This window comes from Colletotrichum acutatum (genome assembly GCF_030867785.1).
Source record: "Colletotrichum acutatum strain CBS 112980 chromosome Unknown BDZ83scaffold_15, whole genome shotgun sequence".
Classification (NCBI taxonomy): Eukaryota; Fungi; Ascomycota; class Sordariomycetes; order Glomerellales; family Glomerellaceae; genus Colletotrichum; species Colletotrichum acutatum.
In genome coordinates this window covers 14,111-31,386 of record NW_026849009.1, presented here as the reverse complement: position 1 = coordinate 31,386, position 17,276 = coordinate 14,111, and the positions used below count along the sequence as shown (strand labels likewise).

Below are 17,276 nucleotides of genomic sequence, written 5' to 3'. Positions count from 1 at the left end.
CCATCATCAAGTACTCCCCATCGCTATTGACTTGCTGCCCTCCCGCCGCAAAAAGCATATCTCAGTTCCTATCCGCCCTGCTCACAACTTTGCAACAACAGGCATCCTCTCGGGAACCTGCACCACAATACCCGCCTCCTCACCCGCGGCCGCAAACTCCACCTCCTGACAATCCTCGACGCCCACGCCGCTCGCAAACTGCGTCACGACAAAGTCAATCGCCGTGCCCTGCGGTCCCAACGCAACCATGGGCGCATGCCACGTTCCCGCACCGTAGGTTACAGCCTGGCCCGGGGACGCTACAAAAGCCTTGAGGCCCTTGATGTCTGGGAGACCCCGACCTTTGCCGCCGGTAGCCGGGGCCGGGAGGGAATCCGTCTGCGCGCTGGGGGTCGCGAGGGTAGGTGCCACGATGACGAGGTACGCCGCGCCGCTCACCGACGAAGAAGCAGAAAAGGGGACGAAAGTCTGCGTCGTGAAGGGGTGTCGTTCCAGCACGCTTACTCTGAAGCGGCCTCCCCTGCTGGGACCGGCGTAGGTATACGGCAACAGCGTTGAGATGGGCGGTTGCGCCAGGGGAGCGGCGGGCTCGAGCTGCCGCGCGGCGCAGGAGAAGATGCTCACGATGGGGCGACCGGCGCGGGAAGGCGCCTGGGGGTAGAGGTCCAGAGGGGAGGAGACGTTTTGGTACTTTATGGCTGTGCCTTGATTTGCGGAGACGGCGCTGAAGGAGGCGGATACGGTGGCGGGGAGGGTGGCGGCGGGGCGGACTTCCGGGTGAGGGTTCTCGATCACGTCGCCGAAGGGGGCGAAAGCGGCGCGGGTGAGGGGTTCCGCGGGGATTTGGAGGGTGAGGGGGGTTGTGAGTGTAGTTGGCGGCATTGTGGTGGTTCTTGGAGTGTGTTTGATGTCACACACGGAGTGAGTTGTCTTTGTTCTTCTTGGTTGAATTCCTTGAATTGTCTGAGATGGCGAGTGAATTTTGTGTATAGTATATATGGCTTGGCAAGTGGCGTATGATGGTAGGGTGGGATGGATTGAGTTGAGTTGAGTTGAAATGAGGTCGGAGTAAGCTTGACGACTTTCATGAGCTTGGTGTTCGGGGTTGAGGTGAGAGGGGAGCTTGAGGGAAGCTTCCGCTTTAGGCATGGCCCGTATCTCACTGGGCCTCGGCGCATGGGGTCAGATGGAGTCTGATAGGGCCGCCGGCGACAGCTCCGCGGGGTCATTAACAATTCTCATCGAAGCTTAGCATTGTCCAGCTCCACCGCCGTTTGGCGGGACCCCGGGGAACGCACTGTCTCGGACTCCCCAACTGCAACGCCTCTCAACGCTCCGGTATAGATAGGGTTAAACTGGCCGTGGCAAGTGGTTCTCCGGACCTTGAGATACTTGTGCTTGATCTTTTCATACTTGCAGACTTTGAGCCAAGGCGTTCGTAAAGGCCGTCATCATGAGGTGTCCCCTCATCCAAGATTCGGAATCTGTGAAAGCACAATAAGTTGGACGCAGGTCGCCATGGTACGGTTAGCGTTACCCTAACGTCTTCCAGCGCCTTGTCCTAGCACGATGTCCAAAAATATGAGGTGCTCTCTCTAGCGCGTGATCACAAGATTCCGAATCTTTGACTCATGGCTCAACTCGGTATACTTATCTGAATTACAACTATGTTCTCACCGCGCGGGGGCAGCGAGTGAGTCCTCAATCATCAATATTCTGTCCGCCCTGCCGATTTCCAAGAGAGAGATTGCCGAGACTATGGGAACAATGTTCGAATCCATTTTCATTAGCCAAGGTACCGTGAGGGAACTGGAAAGGGTTGCTCTGAAGACTGGTCCGAAAGCACGGCAATCCTTCTGAACGCGATATGGCTTAAGCAACTGCGAAGGCTTCTCCATGAACTCTGTAGGGCCGCCTCTCATAGTCCGGCTGCCGAGGTTGAGAACGGCAATCTCGCGGCACCCTGAGAACTTGAGGGTACAGTTGTGGACTACTTCCAAGGCTTCTCGGCTGGCCGCCACAAACTCTACGTCGTCTGATGTCTTGTCCAAATCTCGACCTGTGGGGACAGAGTTCACAGGTCAGATATTGGGGAAGCCTCGGCTCAAAAGTCAATCTGGTTAGTCAACCGACTGGCGATTGTTCGGGAACTTGGATCAAGATAGGTGACATGCGCTTTGGCATCGCAGCAAAGATAACGGTGAAGTTCAAAATTGTTCTTGTAAAGCCTCTAATTACACAGTTCGCCTCAATCTATGCCGCAGATGGCAAGCCCGAATCCCCTTCCTCGCTACTTTCGCCAACTTGACGGAATATCCTCTCAAACACATCAAACTTCAATTCGATGATACCATCATGATCAGTCCCGGGAACAACGCAGCTAGAAAACTCAATCACGTCACGGCGCTGCTCAGCCCTCCAGCAATCCTCAAACCACTTGGGACCCTTGTCAACCCCAATCATTTGGTCCTCCTCCGCCCAGAACACATCAACCTTGAGCTTTGCAGCGCCCTTAACGACGCCAACATCAAGACTGTGTTCAGCCTCCGCCAGCAGGGTGACGAGCTCGTCATAATCCTTCCATGAGCCCCAGTAATCCGAGTGCCCCGCCCTCTTCAGCAGCAGGATGGCGTCCTGGCTAAGCCCTCTCGTATCCTCAGAATACACCTTTTGAATAAGCTGCGGCCAAATCTTCTCCTCAAACTCTGCCATGGGATTCACCTCCGCCGCAGGAGGAGGCAGAGGAGCGGCAGCACCAGAACCCATCCGCATCGACGCAGGCAGCAGCCCGCTCACAGCCTGCATACTAGGAAAAAGCCCACTCACCGCGCCCGCCATAGGCGCAACATGCTTCAGCGAGAACCCGGCGAGCGTGTGGAAGCCGCCCAGCACGGTCTCCGGCAGCCCGCCCGCGAGGGTCATGAGCGCGGCGCCCGAGCGGGACTGGTGGACCCACGGCGCGGCGAGGGCCACGTAGGGGCGGTCGGGGGAGAGGAGGTGACGCAGGTGGAGGACCGTGTTGAGGGCGTAGATTGTGCCGCCGCTGTGGGCGGCCAGAGAGACGTGGCGGACGGAGAGGTGCGCGAGGAGGGCGGGCACGATTTCGAGCCAGAGGCGGACGCGGTCGGGGGCGTCGACGTGGGTTGTGCCGCCAAAGCCTGGTCTGTCTGGGTGGATTATGCGGACCTTGTGTTTCTTTGCCAGGGCGTCTTTGGCGATGTGAAGGTAGCGGCTGTATGTTCGTTAGACCTTGAGCGATGAGGTGTGCCGTGATGTGCGAGGGGTGTTTGTGAGTGAGATGATTGGCTTACCTTCCCAGGAGTGGACCGCAGAAGAGCAGAACATGCTCGCGCTCTGGGTTGTCCAGGTTGCGATATCCGTAGTCGCAATACGTGACTTTGAATGGATCCGGGCGGTCGTTGCCGGGGGGTAAGGTGAAGGACTGGTGGAATCTTGGATCTTTGAGGTACACTTCCGGGTCCGGGTCCGTACGCGATGGCCCCAATTGAGACGGTTGATGGGCGTTCTGCGACGCCATTTCCATTGGTGCGTGAGCCTGCATCGAATGATCTAGAGTGGTTTGCTCATAGGCTTTTGTATAAAGTTCACTCCACAGGATCAAGGGACGATTTCATCAACAAAGTTATCGATGATGTGCTTCGAATGATCTTCGCCGGTTTGCATGGGGTGACCTGGACAGCTCGTTTTGACGTCTCCCGACTGTGTCGCTCGTTAGTTGGCCGAGGCGGGTACCCGGACTTCTAGTGCTTATCATCAAGGTTGGGTGGCGTGGAGGAAGGATTCCGCCGTATCAGCGCTGGCCTTTCCCCTCGCCAGACTCGATTGGGAAGTTGTCTCACTGTTTTCTCAACGTCGAGTAAGAGAGTCGTCAGTCCACCAAGGTCAACGAAAATTCCAGAGTTCGGAGTTTCTCGGTCACTCCTATGGATAGGCAGAAGAGGGCATCCTTCAGCTGGGAGTTCAGTACCAACGGATCGCTCAATAACGCTTCTAAGGGCGATTTTCATTGGCCTTCACCAAGTGAGGAAGCGACGGTCACGGTTTCCTCGAAATGATGACGAAAGCTCTTTCGAAGAGGTGAAGGATAATGTCACATCACCATCTTGTACTCTCATAACCACGAGAACTCATAAGGAAGATCGAAATTAGGAGACTCTTTAAATCAAGGTCCCAATAAAGTTGCCAATGAAAGGCGCCACTTCTAGAGTGACCTGCAAAGAAGAGAGCAAAACCTCCAAAGGTACCTGAGAAGAGATGATGCCACCCTAGATACTCAGAAGATGGAGTCTTCTGGCGCAAACAACAATGAGACATCAGTAGGAGATATAAGCTCTGGCCTAACCCTCGGGGCTATCTCGCAAAGTCAAGACAGGGCCAAGTCTGCAACGACATCATGACCCTTTGATACACCCTCAAGAACGACTGACGAACTCGCAAGGTTGCGTGTCTTGGACTTATATAAAGCCACACCTCAAGTGTTCTCCCACAGAACGTGGTTTGTCCAGTATACCATCTCCCGGCGCGAGCACAAGTCTGCGTCGCTCCGTCCACCAGGGAGGACACCCAAAAGGTTTACTTGAAAAGTCATCATATCATTACCACACCAACTGAAATCACTTCCCCCTACACATCCAACCCACGCAAAATGCGTACTTCCCTCATCCTCGCCGGCATCTATGCCACCCTCTCCGTCATCGCTGCCCCAATCACCCCTCCTCCAACCGACCTCAACACCGCCGAATCAGAGCCCCTTGCCCCAAACCTCGAGGGCGTCGACGTCGACAGCGATGCGTCCTCTATGGCAGATCCGAAGCCAGCGACCGGGTGGCCAGGCTACGAAAGACCAAAAAACAAGATCCCCCAGCCGTCTACCAAGGAAGAGTACGAGAAGTCTCGGGAATATAACCCCAAGTTTGGCAAGCTGCAGCCTCGGCCCAGGCCGGACAACCCGTTCAAGAACCCCAAATGGAGGGTCCCGCCCAACGACCCAAACACCTTCAAGGACAGAAACCCGTTCCGGTCGTGGCCGCACAGGGACCCGTTCAAGATGCCCAAGAAGAACCCCTTCAAGCTGCCGGAGAAGAAGCTCGAGCCGAAACCCGAGCCGGAGGTGAATATCGAGCCGATGCCGAAGCAGCCAGAGCAGAAGGATGCAAAGCCGGAGCGATACCCGACGCTCGAAGAGACGATACAGAAGAATGCAGAGCCGGCGCGGTACCCGACTCACGAAGAGTGGACTGAGCAGAGCAGGGAAATGGCCATTGCGAAACAGTATGATCCGTGGCACAAAGATGATCGGAGCCCGGATGCGGCACCAGATAATGAACCGACTTATGAGCCGCATGAGACGGATGCCCGAAGGGTTGGGAATTAGACGTCGATTGTGATCACCAAGGACGCGGGCGTCTTTTGCTGCTGCACCCCTTCGTCTCTCACGTTTGAGAGTTTGAGGATGTTCGGGGGAAGGAGCGAGAAGATGGCGAAGCGCGGTGAGGTCAATGTCGATAAGCTCTGGAAGTTGAACCTGTATGTCTACCAAACCATAACGTGTTGCAGGAACAAGGACGCCAGGGTGCTCATCTCTCAGTGCGAGTAGTTTCAGCTTTCAAATGATAAATTTAGACAAGCAAACATATTGCTAGAAGCCTTCCAGTAGTCCCATAGTTCTTGAATCTACTACATCGTTCAGCAATTAAACACGAGCCCGTCTGGCTACTCATACGGGGAATAAGGAGACGATGTCGCAGTTTGCCGGTGCTGCGAGACACCTAAGCTAATTCATCATGACCCTAACCAGAAGCCATCGTCGAGTTTGTCCAGATCATATTTCGCAACTTCACCTCACGGTGAATGATCTTTTGTGTGACCTTGAGCAGCTCCTGACCCAACAGCATCGTTGAACATGACGAAGGTTTCCCGACAGATATAGAGACTTCTCCTCGTACTCAACGATAAAAAGCTCCCACCTTGATAGATCACCTTGATAGATCACCTTGATAGATCCCTATCGCTCGAACATTGAAACCTCTGATGACGCTACGAAAGAAAATCATGTCTTCAACGTGCCATCTCCATCGGGTATCAGCGACTCCCGAAGGTAAAACAAGTCATCATGGCTGCAGCTAAATGAGCCTCGGTCTATCAAGAGCAAGAAACATGGAAACAAAAGTAGAACGATCGGAAGGTTTCTCGTCAAAATGAAGGAGAGGCAGAACCTATGGAGACATCGATGGTCGTTATACTTGACATTAGACGCTAGACAGACCATGAACAAGCACCAAAAGACACTTGGACCCCTTTCCAAGCAGAAACCCTCTTGACGGCCTCATAAAAGGGGGACACACAAGTTAGGTTACCATTCTCGTGACACTGCCCGTACCCTTCCACATATACAACACCAGTACAACACCTAAAGTAAAGCCCAGTCACTTTGGCCCAGACCATTCTTACCTATTAGCTCTATATAACACAGCGTATAAGCGCTAGCCCGAGACGGACATCCGCAGGCGAGAGACAAGACCTCTACATTTCTGGTTCTCCACTGATGTGTCCGGGTATGCTACCCGACGAGTACGAAATCGATATGCAGATCACCGACAACAACTCTGGCGAGGCGCTTATGATAATGTGGATGAGCGTAAATTCGTCAACAAGAATCGGCGGTACTCCGTCCACTGTTGCTATAATCAAGGGGATAAAGACTGCTTATACATCTGTCCCGGGCATCGCAACAGGCTGGCTTGTGTTGACAATGGCTGTGCTAGAATTGGCTCAACATCACGTTGGTTGGCTTCTAGCGGTCTTGCTTTGGCCGCAACTCGGCTCCCTTTTATATCTACATTACGTACCTTCAAGAAGATTCAGCCGTCATAGTCCCAGAATACTAAGAAAGGGGCTGATATAACCAGAGGGATAACTTTCAGCTTCATTGGTGGACTAAAGGTGATGCGCCACGTCAAGTAGGTGCGTCTCTTCGAAAAAAGCACGAGCAAGAAAGGGCGGGTCATCATCGACAACTAAACACCCATCTCGTTGTCGTACTGCCAAATTGGCAGGACCTTGAACTCTGGACACCCTCTTTGGCGTGCTGAAATCTGTGGACAGTATTCTGACACAGCTGGGATTCGAGAACCCGAGAAAGCCACCATCCAGCTAAGCAATTTCCATCGTATCAAAAGCGGGAAAAGACACGTAAAGACATTCGCAGCACACGGAATGGAAATTTCAAAATGAACCACGCACAAGCTGATGTGGTAAGATTCTTCACACCGATGCGTGCACTCTAAATTCACCTAAGTATGCGACTGTTCGCCATAGGGGGAACGATGTATGTGGAAGCATGTCTCTCCATAACACAAATCGAGCACAAAGAGGTGGCCGACCTAGACGCCAACACCGCTATTTGCCTACATGCCATGACAGGCGGGTTTACGGTAGCATTTTACAAGCTCTGTTGTCTAGACAAACAGAGATGCAAGCACAGAGTATCGGAAACAAAATCAAAGGAACCGCCTCGACCTCGTCCTCGAACACCTCATCGCCAACCCCCAACGACGACTGGCTCGTCTGCGATGAACAGCACCCAAAGTTAAGCAAGCTACCGGAAGCTAATCAGTATGATTCAATCACTCCAAAACTTTCCCTCTCGGAATTTCCAAAACAGATCGCCAAAAGAAAACCAAAGTCTAACAATTGCATAAAGTATCCAACTTGGACGTGGGCAGTAAGGTAGCGGAACTATAGCAGAGTCCGAGAACACACCAACAACCCCAAACTCTTGATCCCGCTCTTTGGCAAACAGCCAGCCATCACATCGTCAATTTAAACTCCTTCTGCCATAGGGCGATGGAAACAACCTACAGCAGGTCGGAAAATAAGATTGCTTACATTAACGCAAATCAGCAAAAGTCAAAGGTCAAGCGCATCCTCAAACACCACCTGATCGTCATTCGGATGAAGCATGTCGACGGAAGGCACGTCTGGATGCCCCGCAGCGATGAGCAGTCGGTGGGGTCATCTCCAATGGAGAGGGCCAAAGTCTCTGGCGTTCTTATTGCAGCTTTCGACGGGGGAAATTATCCAATGACCCGGCGTTGTGGCAGAGTGGTCTAATGCGCAAGACTAGAAATCTTGTTCCTTCGGGAGCGTCTGTTCGAATCAGGCCAACGTCGATATTAAATTTTGCCATTTCCAACAAAAGCTTCTGTCGATTCTTTTTGCGTCTCGCGAAACGCCTTAGACGGTCTTGACCTAGGAACGACTCAGGCACGATTGGATCTGCACGCAAGGTGCAGCATATGGGCGGTCTGCAACGCAACGACGATGTAGAGGATCAGCCTGTCACGGTCGCAAGTTCGAAGATCTGAAATGTGTTCCGCACGTTTTGGAAACATACAGGGGTATGCCAGCGTACCGCTCAACAGAGACGTGTAACTCTGGACTGAACGGAGAGGCGAGACGGCATCAGGTTGTGTCCATGTTCCGACGTCTCGAGTCGAGGGGTTAGCGCTCGGAGCGAGGAGTAGTTAGACCTTGAGCCGCCTGACTCGATTTCATCTCGACATCTCGTTTGGGGGCGTTGCTGAGTACGCCAAGCCACGGACTCAATGCGTGAGTTTCTCTTTACGGACCTCTTGCTGTTGGTTCCCGTCGCCTTCGGGAAAGTCTGGCTGAGTTCTAAGAGACGAGTCTCGGGTGATGGGGAAAAGGGGGAAGGAACCGATATCTGAGCGATAGGCCACTGATTGGAGATCCTCATCAGCGAACTATCCAAGATACAGACAGGCTGGCAATGATTGATAGTAGACAGGCTGCGCCGCTGACCGTATTAGTCGGTGTGGCCACCTGAAAGCCGCATTCCCGACGATATATTCCCGCGCTGCACTCAATAGGGGGTTTCTGCGGAAACGAGCTAAAGTGTCACGCGAGCTCTCCATGATTTCTAGAAAGACGTGATGATTAAAGGGTCTCGGATCGTGTCGCGTCGCGCCTTGGATTCGGTAATCGACGGTGCTGTATTTAGCACCACCGTTAGGCGCTATATTCATCCTCTGGTACGAGGTTGTTTGCACTAGAAAATGCGGCCTGCTTCCAAGACCAGCGGTTTTGATTTCGCGTGATAGCAATTGGGCCGATTATGAATTATTGGACGCAATAACTCCCGCTTGACCAGATCTGAGACGATCCAAATGACGAGCAGTTCAAGAGCGGGCCTTTGACAAGTGGCCAAGTGCGATTTCTAGGCCAGTGTCATCTCCCGCACGGCGTCTAAGAAGGCTCCACGAGGGGCAGAACTCATAGCCGTCGAATTCGATAATGGCAGGTCTCATTTGCCGCCGAAGATCTGTCAGATGACGGTGAGGGGCCCCCAAAGGTACTGAGATGAACCTCCACTGTGACCAGTGACGTTCTCAATTGCCCAGCTTCGTGCGTCTTGATTTGATGCCGTCGATGCTCGACAATCTGGAATTTGGCCAGAGGAAATAGCACTGAAGCCGATGATCAGCCAGTGAGCAGACAGGGAGCCTCTCTTGGGATGAGGTGGAACCAGGTCAGGGGTGGGTAGACTGGGTGGGTGGTCAGAGCAGAAAGTCCAGACCAGTGAGTTCGTTGGATGGTGAACCAGAGATTTCGGTCTCATTCAGTGCCTGCCCTAGCCGTGAAAGAGCTCCATGCGGGCTACTGGAGCTATGCAGCTGGAGCACAAGAGCTGTGTGGCGCTGAACCATTGTATCGCCAAGGACCGAGAGGAAAAGTCACCTTCTATAGTACGGCCCGGCCGCCAGGCGTAGGGCAGCAGGGCGCCAGGAAGTGAGCACAGCGCGTTAGAGAATCCGAAGCGTTAGTGCAAACTTGGGCAACTACCAACGCGGCTTGGAGCTGCAGCTAAAGTGCGGTGTGATGGGCGATTCCCTGAAGAAAAAGGTAGCATAGCAGTAGCATGGCAAGGCGAGCCGCGAGTGCATGGAAAAGCCGGGAACCTGCTGCAGACCCCCCCCCCCCCCGAGAGACACCGTCTGACGACAAATATTGGCTCCGTTCAACCCCGGGTCCAAATGCTCTGCATTTTCTGGAGCCTGGACCGAGAAGCGGCGGAGAAGAGTGCCCACTTCACCCACTGGATGCCGCTTGGCGGTTGATCCAACGGGCGCGTGGGTGCATTGGCATTGGAGCCGCTGTCGCAGTTTTCGGGGGGCATTGCTCAATACCGATAGCTCTCCATACAATGCGGCCACATTCCATGCTACGCAATGCCCAGTTATGAGCGCCGTACCTCTTCGGGCAGCCGGTGCTGAAAGTTTGCAAGTCGAAAACCGCAGCCTGATTGAACCGGGCCTCTTATTAGCAGAGATGACGTGAACCAGAGTTTTCACGTTTGGGTGCTCCAATGACACGCGTCTGGGCATGGAGGGCTCAGCGATGACTTGTCTGTCTCCACGACGACTGAGACGGCTAAAAGAGGCTGATATAGTCCAAGGCCGAGCAACAGCAACGTCGCTAAGGTTGATCATTGAGGACAATGTTTGGGCTTTGATGGCTCGCCTTCGCCGGTGCAAAAGGCCCGTGGTTTGATATGTGACAGCTTGGCGGTTGAGTAGAGGCGAGTGATGACAGCCTGACTGACAGTCATGACAGCGAACCGCCGTTTTGGCAACAGAGCGTGACGGACGTGATGGATGAACGAGCGCAAGGCAAATGACGACGATGAAGGACGAGCTTGAGATCAGGCCCCTGGACCTCTGGAGTAGCGTTGACGATCGAGAGTTCCTAGCGTGAGCTTGTCGATGGCACCAAGTCCCAAGCACGAGGCGGAGGCAGGTGGACGGAAGCCGCCAAAAGCGCAGACAATAACCGACAGAGTTGCGGGCCGATATGGTTCGCACTTTACGCCTACCTATGGTCAGGTCGCATCTTGCAGTTGCAGTGAAGACCAGGAGTCGCGGTCAGTGTCAGCCAGCAGTGCCAGTTGCAGTCATTTTTTTGCATGTCATTAAGCGGTGTGGAGTCCAGAATGGAAACCTCCCACGTCGGGAAAGATCCACCTCCTCTCCTGCTCCTGCCCTGCTCCTGCTTGATAGGAACGGTGGAAGGAAGGACGAAGAGTGGCCCAGTGGTGATTGCCTGCGGTGACTAAGGCGAATGGACCGGACCTTAATAACGGCGGAGTGGGATTGCCCGGCCATTATTACCTGTTGCTGGCTCTTAATGCCCGTTTAGCCAGGGGAAGCAAAGCCACTAGCAACGATAGGCTTCTGGAGGACAGTGGAGGCCACGAGGCCCCACCGACTTGTTCTGCAAGGTACCCGGCCCTCCAATTCACTGGCCGCAGGTACGAACCTGGAAAGAGCAAGTGCACACTACTGGTGACTGCCCTGCAAAGTGCAAAGTTGGAGCGGGAAGGAACTGTCCCGGGTTTGTACCTTAGGTACCTTAGGTATCCCATCCCGCGTGAGGCGACAGAGAGAGAAAGAGCGAGAGAAAACCAAGAGGGTAGGTAATTACTGTTGCATTCAGTATTCTCCAATGTGACTGGTCAGTCGATAAATAAGGCACGTTACGTTAGGTTCTCCAACAGTTGGAAGGAACCACAGCAATGAAGAGAAAAGGAGGGTTCGATTGCAAGGCCAGAACGCAGCAAACTCTTTTGGGTAATGCCGTTCGTGTTGAGTAAAATTTGGCAGAGATGAACACAACCCTATTAGGACGAGGTCGTATTCGTCGCCCATTCGAGCCGGGCGGGAAGTTGGTAGAATCCGCAAATGCTTCTTTCTCCTTTCTTTTTCCGTCACTGTCAATGCTACGGATACATACATTTGCGCAACGGCTCGACAGTCATCGACTCATCTGTCATCGGTCCCGTGTCTCCCACATCGCTCCCACCTTATCCCGAACGGCATCATTCATATTTAGATACATACGTCGCCGGATTCCGAAAAAAACATATTCATGCTGAGTTGCATCAGTCTCTAAATATGGACTGGATATAGATGGATGAGTGGGCTTATTGCGCGACTAGTGTGCCTACGGATAGTAGCTCCCAGTATGGATGCCATGTTTCCCGTAGCATCCCGCACCTTCGATAATTAGGGGACTCCGAGGCAGGTATCACCATGATTGCGGCCTCACCTGAGGTGTGCGTCCATACTGAACTTAGTACAATGTATATGCACTCACACAAAAATAAGGGTATGAACAATTCTCCGACCCTCAGCTTGAGTGAAGTGACGAGGGATGAGGCATGCTCGCATGCGGCAGAACAGCGCCTTTTGTCCCATCCGCCGCTGCCAGCCTGCCCTTCATTGTTGCTTGTAGATTGCTGGGAAGAGGACCTGAAACGAGCCAACACTGGGGAAGGCGGTCATCATCCTCCCCATGTGGCATCGCTGGCCTGCCCATCGCCTGCATCGCGTGCGGCCTGCCTTGGTTCTGCCTTGTTCTTTCTTCCCTCAGAATGCGGTAGCACTGGGGACAGGTCACTCCATGAGTCCATACCTTACATACTGCGAAGTACTTGTCCCAATCACCATAGTCAGAGTTGATTACTCCTCCCTAATGTGGGCAAGGCAAAAGCTGTAGTATGCAGGTGAGAGAGAATCTAGAAAGGATGATTGCCTCTGCAGGGTAAGAACGCCGTGGTTTGTTGATCCACCCCGCGCCGTTCCAGGTCCCTTTTCTCATCTTTTTCATCTATGACAATTTATCTGGTCTACGTCTAACTTCTAAGGACAAGAGGAGCACCACCTCTTGAACCCTTCATCATAGTCAAACCCCGTTGCACGCAGCACGCGGCATGCCATCGGACATTGGACCCTTTGCCCGTCTCTCCTCTCATTCTATCCCGTCTATGACTGTCCCTCTTGTCGCAGGTGAACAAGTCTGCTCCTTGCGCAATCCCACTGTCACGATTGATCCTCGACATGGACCAGTCGTCTAAAGCCTAAACAATGAGCAAGGACTGTAAATCCTCGCAAATCCCTCGATGATGTGTCTGCTGCAGCTGTGCCCCTCCTCTCCTCGTCTCGTCTCTTCTCCCAGTGTTCTCCTCGTCTCCAAGCACCCATCACATCACATCACATCACCATTGTCTCCGTCTCAGTCTCAGTCGTATTCAAGGAGTCAAGGTGGTAAGAACTGTAGTCCTTCCGACACTTCTCCATCACATCAAACCTCGCTCTACTCCTAAGTACTTATCTTCCAGTCCACGCATAGGTGTCTCTGTGTGTGCCTCTCTCCGCCCCTCCTCTCCATCCGGACCCAGCTCTATCCTTTGCGCACAGAGAGATGCACCATGCAAACACCCCAGATCCCTGCTTGATGCTCGTCAACCGCCAGGCCCAACCTGGCATGGGCCGGACAAGGCCGCCAGGGGTTCTCTCGACAGCCACTGTCTGTGCTTCTCTCTGACCACCCACACCACGAACAGGGGTCGCCTTTCTTTACTGGCCCTGAGACGCTCATGGACGTCTCCTTTGCTCCCCAAATCCACCAAATGCCCCGACACCCTCTTCCCAACTTCGAGACGTGAGACGCAACATCTCTTCCCCAAGCGACTCATTCTCAGACCAGCTTATCCCGTCCCGTTTCCATCTCTTACCATTACAACAGCAATAGCACATAGTCTTTCACACCCTCGAGGCTCGACTGTGCACTCACTCACTTACTTGGAGCTCGTGTTTCCTCACAGCTGCGCTGGTCCCAAAACACGCTCCAACATTGTATCCTTGACAGCAACCAAGATCCCGGGACTCGTGCGACTCTGCAGAAGCGCTCCGCCTTCAAAAAGAAAGACCTTCAGACACCGCTTGGGTCACACGCTCAACCTCAACATCACTCACGGTTTACCCATACACCGCTCACACCCGCGCCTAGGAGTCCGCCTGCAAACTGCAACGGGGGTTCCAGTCGTCCACCACCCCGTCACAGCAAATCCACATAGTTTCCGATCTTAAGCTGGAAACAAGGCGCGATCGTGCGTCCCACCACCATTAAACTTCCAGGGACAACGTCAGTTCACGTCACTGCCGCCCTTTTCTCGCTTTCTAGAAACACTCAAGAGCCGTCCTGCCCCCGTTGCCCCGTCCGCAACCTCTTATTCTTCCGCCACATCCGCATTGGGATTGCAGATCGCGCCTACGGAAATCAGCTTGATGCGGCCTCAAATGTGCATGGGAACACAGACGACCTACTTTTAGTGAAAACCCGGAGAGTTTGGGTGTATTTGCAAGAAGGACAACAGGATCACTAGCCAAAATGGCCTTACCAAGGGAGTCGAGCTTTATGCCGGCCATCAAATGCTCGTCATGCGGCCTCGATGTGGAAATTTCCATGATGGGTGAGCACGTCTGCGGCGGCCCAGGAGCAGAGCGTAAGCTATTCACACTCACTCGAAATCTCTCGCAGAGTCATGCTCACATTATTTACAGCATCGGCGCCGCCTGATCGTCCAGAGAGCCTGGGCTCATATGATCAGCCGCCGCCGTTGGACAACAAGTACGGACGCATGGCACCTCCAACATTAGATACTAGTGCCGCCAGTATGCCGATAAACCCATCTGGACTCCTCGCGCGTCGTTGGCTAACTGAAGTAGATCTCCCGTACTCGCGGCAAGGGCAATTAACACCAATAAGCACATCGACTGGTTCAATCAGCATCTCACCCAAGACACCGAACAGCCAGGCTATGGGCCGCAACGACGACTATTTCCAACCGCAAATCGCAAACGACTACAACTCAAGCCAGCAATCTCGACGACCTGGAGGATACGGGGCATTCGACGATGGGGATGACTACGGTTCTGAACAGATGTACCCAGGCGAACAAAAGAAGCAAGCGCCAAGTCTTCTCCAGCGTATGAACACAATCGCACCGGGGCCTTTCGAGATGGGCAGGAGAGCGGGAGGAAGAGGAGCAACAAAGAACGCTTTCGCCCCCTCGAGACAGGATTCTTTGACTCCGGATGACAACATCACAAATGATCGGCCACTGACTTCAGCGTCCAACAACTCCTTCATGTCTTCTGGAAGCAGCAACGCTGGCGGTATTGCGCCACCGAGACTACCAAGAAAGAATGGTTATGGAGGATTTGGACCGCCAGGAACAACCCCCGAAGATATCGAACCCGAAACCTATGTTAGCCGCGCAGGCACTTTCCCGCGACCTAGCGAACCTATTGAGCCGCCTCTGAGAACGCCTTCAGCGCCTCCCACCCGATCTGACAGGCTTAGAGGACAGCCGAACGGCGGAGAGCATGAGAGGAAGATTTCAATGGGCCCCGACACGTCGAGAGCGCCGCCGCCGAGAACGAGTCTTCTGCGCCCAACGACATCTGGAAGGGATGGTGCGCCCCAAGTGGACCTAGCGAGCGAGTTTGGTTCATCGAACCCGTATCACACTCCTTCCGCTTCTACGTCGTCCGGAGCGTCCATGTTCAGCCACGGTCGCCAAGCCAGTTCCCAGAGCAGCTCACAGTCCAGCCCGGCGAACCCACGAGGACGTCGGAACCCGTCAGACGTGACCAACTTTGACAACTTGATGAACGACATTGAGTCTTCCATGGAGGCTATGAAGTCTCCTGGTATGCCGCCACCACTCCAGAAACCGCTGGCGAACCCGTACTCGAGTCGTCGTGCACCGCCATCTGTGGACCTTCGAGATGATCCAGCTGTTCAAGGAGGCAGACCCCGTGCGAGATCGCCACTTGCGACACCGGACTACGACCGTCGCAACCCCATGGACCGTAACCCCATGGGTCGTTACAATCAAAAACATGAACGTCAAGCCAGCGATCAGCGCAGCGTTTCATCTCCACCCCGCAACCGGCCCTCGCGAGGCAACTGCAAGTCTTGCGGCGACGCCATCACTGGCAAGAGCATTTCATCCTCAGACGGCCGTCTCACCGGACGCTACCACAAGGCTTGCTTCGTCTGCACAACATGCCGCGAGCCCTTCTCTTCAGCGGAGTTCTACGTTCTCAACGACAAACCTTACTGTGGTAACCATTATCACAAGCTCAACGGCAGCTTGTGTGGCTCCTGCAGACGTGGCATTGAGGGCCAGTACCTCGAAGACGAAGAACGCATCAAGTACCATGTCGGTTGCTTCCGCTGCGGCGACTGCGGGATGTCTCTGTCAAACGGCTACTTCGAAGTTAACGGCAGATCATACTGCGAAAAGGACGCCTGGCGCCGCATGCAACCGCCGCCTCGAATGATCAACGAGGAGCGACGAGGACGCTCCCCTGGTGGCCTCGGTGTTCCCGGACAAGGTGGCCGTCGACCCAGTAACGGACAGTCCGGCATGAGACCACCAGTTGGTCTTCCTCGCGGGCAGAGAATGGGTCCCGGGGCCGGACTTGCACCGCCTATGCCGCCTACCATGAACAAGCGCATGACGAGACTCGGAATGATGTAAACCGCCAGGAATGCCATCCCGGATTCTTTCCGACCAACATTCGCTTCGTCGTATATGAAATCATCATTTACAATGCATTTTAATACCTCACGACACGCTTACGACCACGACACAAAAACCTCATCTCAATCCACCACATACACTTCATTTTTTGTTTGCCATCTAGAGTTCTATATACCCAGTCCTTTGTGGACTCTGTTGATACCTGCATCGGGCGACGCGCTTGGCTCGTCTTCGTTTTGAGCATGAGCTTCACAGAAGCTCTTGAGGAAAGGGGAAGCCATTGTAACGTTGGAGACATTCCGAATTGCATGGCAAAAGGAGCAGAGGAAGTACCTTGCAGGCGATGGGGTTGCACATGAGTGCTTGTACATAGCTAGCCATCGAAAGAGGCTCGCCGGTTTTGAGACCATAACCCGTAGCAAGCCCCAAGAAAAAGATCATTCTTGAGTCAATATCTTAACCATGTGTCAAAAGTTTGTGTTGCATGTGAATGTTCCAAAGCCCGACCGACTGGCGATGACGCAGTCTCGGCTCGTGACTCTTTATTTGTATGCACGTCGTATACAAATACCAGCCATGATCAAAACATACTATTCTTCAGTATAAAGAAACCGGATGCTGCCAATGTGCTGCGATGCAAGTTGAGAAGCTCTCATTCCGCCTCGTTGTGCGTCATCTTAAACTCGCGCCCTCTACCGATCTCGTCAACTTGAACATTGGCCCCGGCTCCCAACTTCTTCCCATATATACCTGAATGTTGCAACGGATAGGTCTCGACTCATAGCTATCAAGGCGGCTCTTTTCATTAGATGAACAGGCTGATGGGGGTGGGACGTACAAT

At 53.6% G+C, this 17,276-nt stretch overlaps 5 protein-coding genes and 1 non-coding gene across 6 annotated transcripts; 4 read left to right on the top strand and 2 right to left on the bottom strand.

The window, feature by feature from the left end:
• Positions 1–81: 81 nt before the first annotated feature.
• On the bottom strand, positions 82–882 carry BDZ83DRAFT_748826 (ureidoglycolate hydrolase; the record flags this gene model as incomplete). The annotated part of the gene is made up of 1 exon (XM_060513671.1): positions 82–882. The coding sequence occupies one exon, from the start codon at positions 880–882 to the stop codon at positions 82–84; it is 801 nt and encodes a 266-aa protein (XP_060368757.1).
• Positions 883–2,253: 1,371 nt separating this feature from the next.
• On the bottom strand, positions 2,254–3,544 carry BDZ83DRAFT_748825 (uncharacterized protein; the record flags this gene model as incomplete). Its single annotated transcript, XM_060513670.1, has 2 exons — positions 2,254–3,232; positions 3,312–3,544. 2 exons carry the CDS (start codon positions 3,542–3,544, stop codon positions 2,254–2,256), a joined length of 1,212 nt encoding a protein of 403 aa, XP_060368756.1.
• Positions 3,545–4,358: 814 nt separating this feature from the next.
• BDZ83DRAFT_97735 (uncharacterized protein) lies at positions 4,359–5,733 on the top strand. Its single transcript, XM_060516040.1, has one exon. The coding sequence runs from the start codon at positions 4,667–4,669 to the stop codon at positions 5,393–5,395; it is 729 nt and encodes a 242-aa protein (XP_060368755.1). The 5' UTR covers positions 4,359–4,666; the 3' UTR covers positions 5,396–5,733.
• A 688-nt stretch (positions 5,734–6,421) lies between these two features.
• Positions 6,422–7,236, top strand: BDZ83DRAFT_98073 (uncharacterized protein). Its single transcript, XM_060516041.1, has 3 exons — positions 6,422–6,527; positions 6,580–6,865; positions 6,930–7,236. The coding sequence occupies exons 2-3, from the start codon at positions 6,605–6,607 to the stop codon at positions 7,110–7,112; spliced, it is 444 nt and encodes a 147-aa protein (XP_060368754.1). The 5' UTR covers positions 6,422–6,527; positions 6,580–6,604; the 3' UTR covers positions 7,113–7,236.
• An 874-nt stretch (positions 7,237–8,110) lies between these two features.
• BDZ83DRAFT_t66 lies at positions 8,111–8,192 on the top strand. The gene has a single exon. It is a non-coding gene; the product is annotated as a tRNA-Ser (tRNA).
• A 6,079-nt stretch (positions 8,193–14,271) lies between these two features.
• On the top strand, positions 14,272–16,432 carry BDZ83DRAFT_648370 (LIM domain-containing protein; the record flags this gene model as incomplete). Its single annotated transcript, XM_060510175.1, has 2 exons — positions 14,272–14,386; positions 14,445–16,432. The coding sequence occupies 2 exons, from the start codon at positions 14,272–14,274 to the stop codon at positions 16,430–16,432; spliced, it is 2,103 nt and encodes a 700-aa protein (XP_060368753.1).
• Positions 16,433–17,276: the final 844 nt, after the last annotated feature.

What these genes read in the sequence shown, in the direction of transcription:
- BDZ83DRAFT_98073 (XM_060516041.1), top strand. Translation starts at nt 6,605, where the DNA reads ATGCAGATCACCGACAACAACTCTGGCGAGGCGCTTATGATAATGTGG. An exon ending in CCCTTTTATATCTACATTAC is followed by an intron (nt 6,866 to 6,929) that starts GTACCTTCAAGA and finishes TGATATAACCAG; the next exon opens with AGGGATAACTTTCAGCTTCA.
- BDZ83DRAFT_97735 (XM_060516040.1), top strand. Translation starts at nt 4,667, where the DNA reads ATGCGTACTTCCCTCATCCTCGCCGGCATCTATGCCACCCTCTCCGTC.